At 43.8% G+C, this 2,287-nt stretch overlaps 1 protein-coding gene across 1 annotated transcript in view; it reads left to right on the top strand.

The window, feature by feature from the left end:
* LOC105310415 (ankyrin-1-like) overlaps positions 1-2,266 on the top strand; it is a gene marked incomplete at its 5' end in the record, with an annotated part of 4,917 nt that extends 2,651 nt beyond the window's left edge. Inside the window, 2 exons of the mRNA XM_023526721.1 lie at positions 447-519; positions 2,169-2,266. Of these exons, the coding sequence (XP_023382489.1) occupies positions 447-519; positions 2,169-2,266 (171 nt within the window). The remainder of the gene's footprint in view (positions 1-446; positions 520-2,168) is intronic.
* Positions 2,267-2,287: the final 21 nt, after the last annotated feature.

Here is a 2,287-nt window from a genome sequence, read left to right as displayed (position 1 = left end):
AACACACACAGCCTGACAGAGAGGGTACTCCTTCGGGTCACTCTCAGAGGTGGAGATCTTCTGGGGTTCTAGGACAACTGAGAGAAAGAACCCCTGCAAAGGGCATGGAGTTGGGGTGAAGGGTGGGAGGGGGGGTTCGGTCTCCTCCATCAGAAGGAATTGTACTGCCACCTAGTGGCAGGAGAATTTAGGGGTGTGACCAGACTTAAGGGGGCAGTAGCGAATGGGATTGAGGCAGGCAATGGGAAGCTGGCATTTCCTTTCATACCATCCCCATTGTTCCTGTCAGACATCAGCTTCCAGGCTGAGAGCTCTGATTTTCTTCATTTGGGGCAAATCTTCTTTCCCACCTCCTTGTCTCCACAGTCTTGACCAGGTTTCTGCTGGGTGGGTGAAAGGGCCCACTGCTCTATTTGGGTTGAATTCTCTGCTTTTTCTCATTTTAGTTGGTCAGTGACAAGCACTGGATGAGTTTCCCTGAGACAGTAGATGAGATCCCGGATGTCTCTGAAGATGAAGGTAAAATCTGGGATTTAACGAGAGTCTGGGTAAATCAAGGGACACGTGGGGCTCTGAGCACTCCCTGAGTGCTTCCTGCCATGTTGTACTCAGGGGTCCTTATAGCACACCCAAGTTCTGCGGGTCTGTTTTGAAATCAGAGAACTGCTTTTAAAAGATGTCATTTGTTATCGAAAATACTCCTTTAATGTAGTTTTAGGAGAAAGAAACCTACATCTTGGAGGTTAAAATACAAAATCCAATGAAGTTTTATAAAATATATGTTTTCATATATTATGGATAAAAATATGATTCCACTTAGAACAATTCTCAGATCTATAAAGAATCATCATAAATTTGGCCTGATGCTTTCCTTGTGCTTGGAATGAATAACGAGCTGTTTATTTCAAATCAGTATGTAGTCCTTTTAATAAGCTGCTTTTCTGACCACATAATGGGCCAGTAAGTTTGGGGATATATCCATTATTATGAAATTGCTATAGTTTAAACTTCTATGAATCACAGAGTGCTTGTAGTATTTTTCCTGCCCCAGATAAGCCTATCTCCTCACTTAAGTTTGAAGGGAATTCTTGGGATGTAAATGGTGTGGTTAGACTGGGTTATCTCCCTGGCCTTTGGTTTAATAACTTTGTCAACTGGATGATTAAAGTTCTCTTTGTATCCCCTTTGGTAATATGCCTCTCACTTTAACTGACTTCAATCCTGTCCTTTCTTAAACTTGGCTCTTCTTTGCTTTCCAGGAACTGCTCATATAACTATAATGGGTATGAAACACTTTCTGTTCCCTGTGGTCCTTTCTCACGAGTGCATTTCACCCTAAGCAACCCAAGCTCTCACTAATCCATTCCTGCTTTGCACCCTCCTCTGACAGCTAACAATACAGAGGCAGGAGCTTGACTAAAACAGGAAATTCACACTCATGAGATCCATGTCCTGGTGGGTAGCTCCCGCCTGTCCATCTCTGTGTCTGTGCTCATGCCACTGTGTTTGTGATCATAACTGCATGAGCTGTCGTTATTCCATTCTGTCAGCTCCAGATCACAAAGCCAGGACACTCAGTGCTAAGTGACAGTAAATGACACTGCAAGGTCAAGGGCTCCAACTCCAGTTTAGCAAGGAGGGAGAAGCAAAGAGGCAGTCTGGGTTGCAGACATAATTTGAACCTCTTGGTAATGGGCTTAGGAAATAATGAGGTTCCAGCTGCCATATTACAAAAAACCCTACAGCCCTTCAAAATGAACAGATTCAGTTTCGTTGTAGTTTATTCTTCTGTGGTGTGCGTGTTGAAAAGAATAGAAACAGCGCTTTCTTTGGTGTCAACGCACATGCTACAAGGGCTGTTTGGAAGTGGAATTTGAGAAGGTTCAAAGTGGAAGCAGAGAAGGTTCTTTCTGTTTTGTTTTGTTTTGTTTTTTTTTTTTTTCTTCTACAAAGCCTGGTACAGACTAAGATGTCAGGAGCTGGCTGCCCTGCTCTGTATATCAGGGTTGGACGAATAGGACGAGTTGAAGACATTGCTAGTGATCCCCTCCGAGCATCAGAGACCTTCCTCCACTCATCAACATTGAGAGGAGGACCAGGCAAAGCACTTTTTAAAAAGAAAGAGGAAATCTCTATCGTGTCACTCACTTAAACTTGTGTGGTTTCAGGGGAAGAACTTGTTGGCTCCAAGGCTGAGAAGGATTCCAGGGATGTAGATGAAGAGAAAGAGCTGCTGGATTTTGTGCCGAAGCTAGACCAAGTGTAAGAAGTGCTCCCGTGAATGGCC

The sequence above is a fragment of the Pteropus vampyrus genome, unplaced genomic scaffold, assembly GCF_000151845.1.
Source record: "Pteropus vampyrus isolate Shadow unplaced genomic scaffold, Pvam_2.0 Scaffold3086, whole genome shotgun sequence".
Lineage (NCBI taxonomy): Eukaryota > Metazoa > Chordata > Mammalia > Chiroptera > Pteropodidae > Pteropus > Pteropus vampyrus.
The sequence above is the reverse complement of the archived record's forward strand: the minus strand, read 5'-3'. Positions and strand labels throughout refer to the sequence as shown.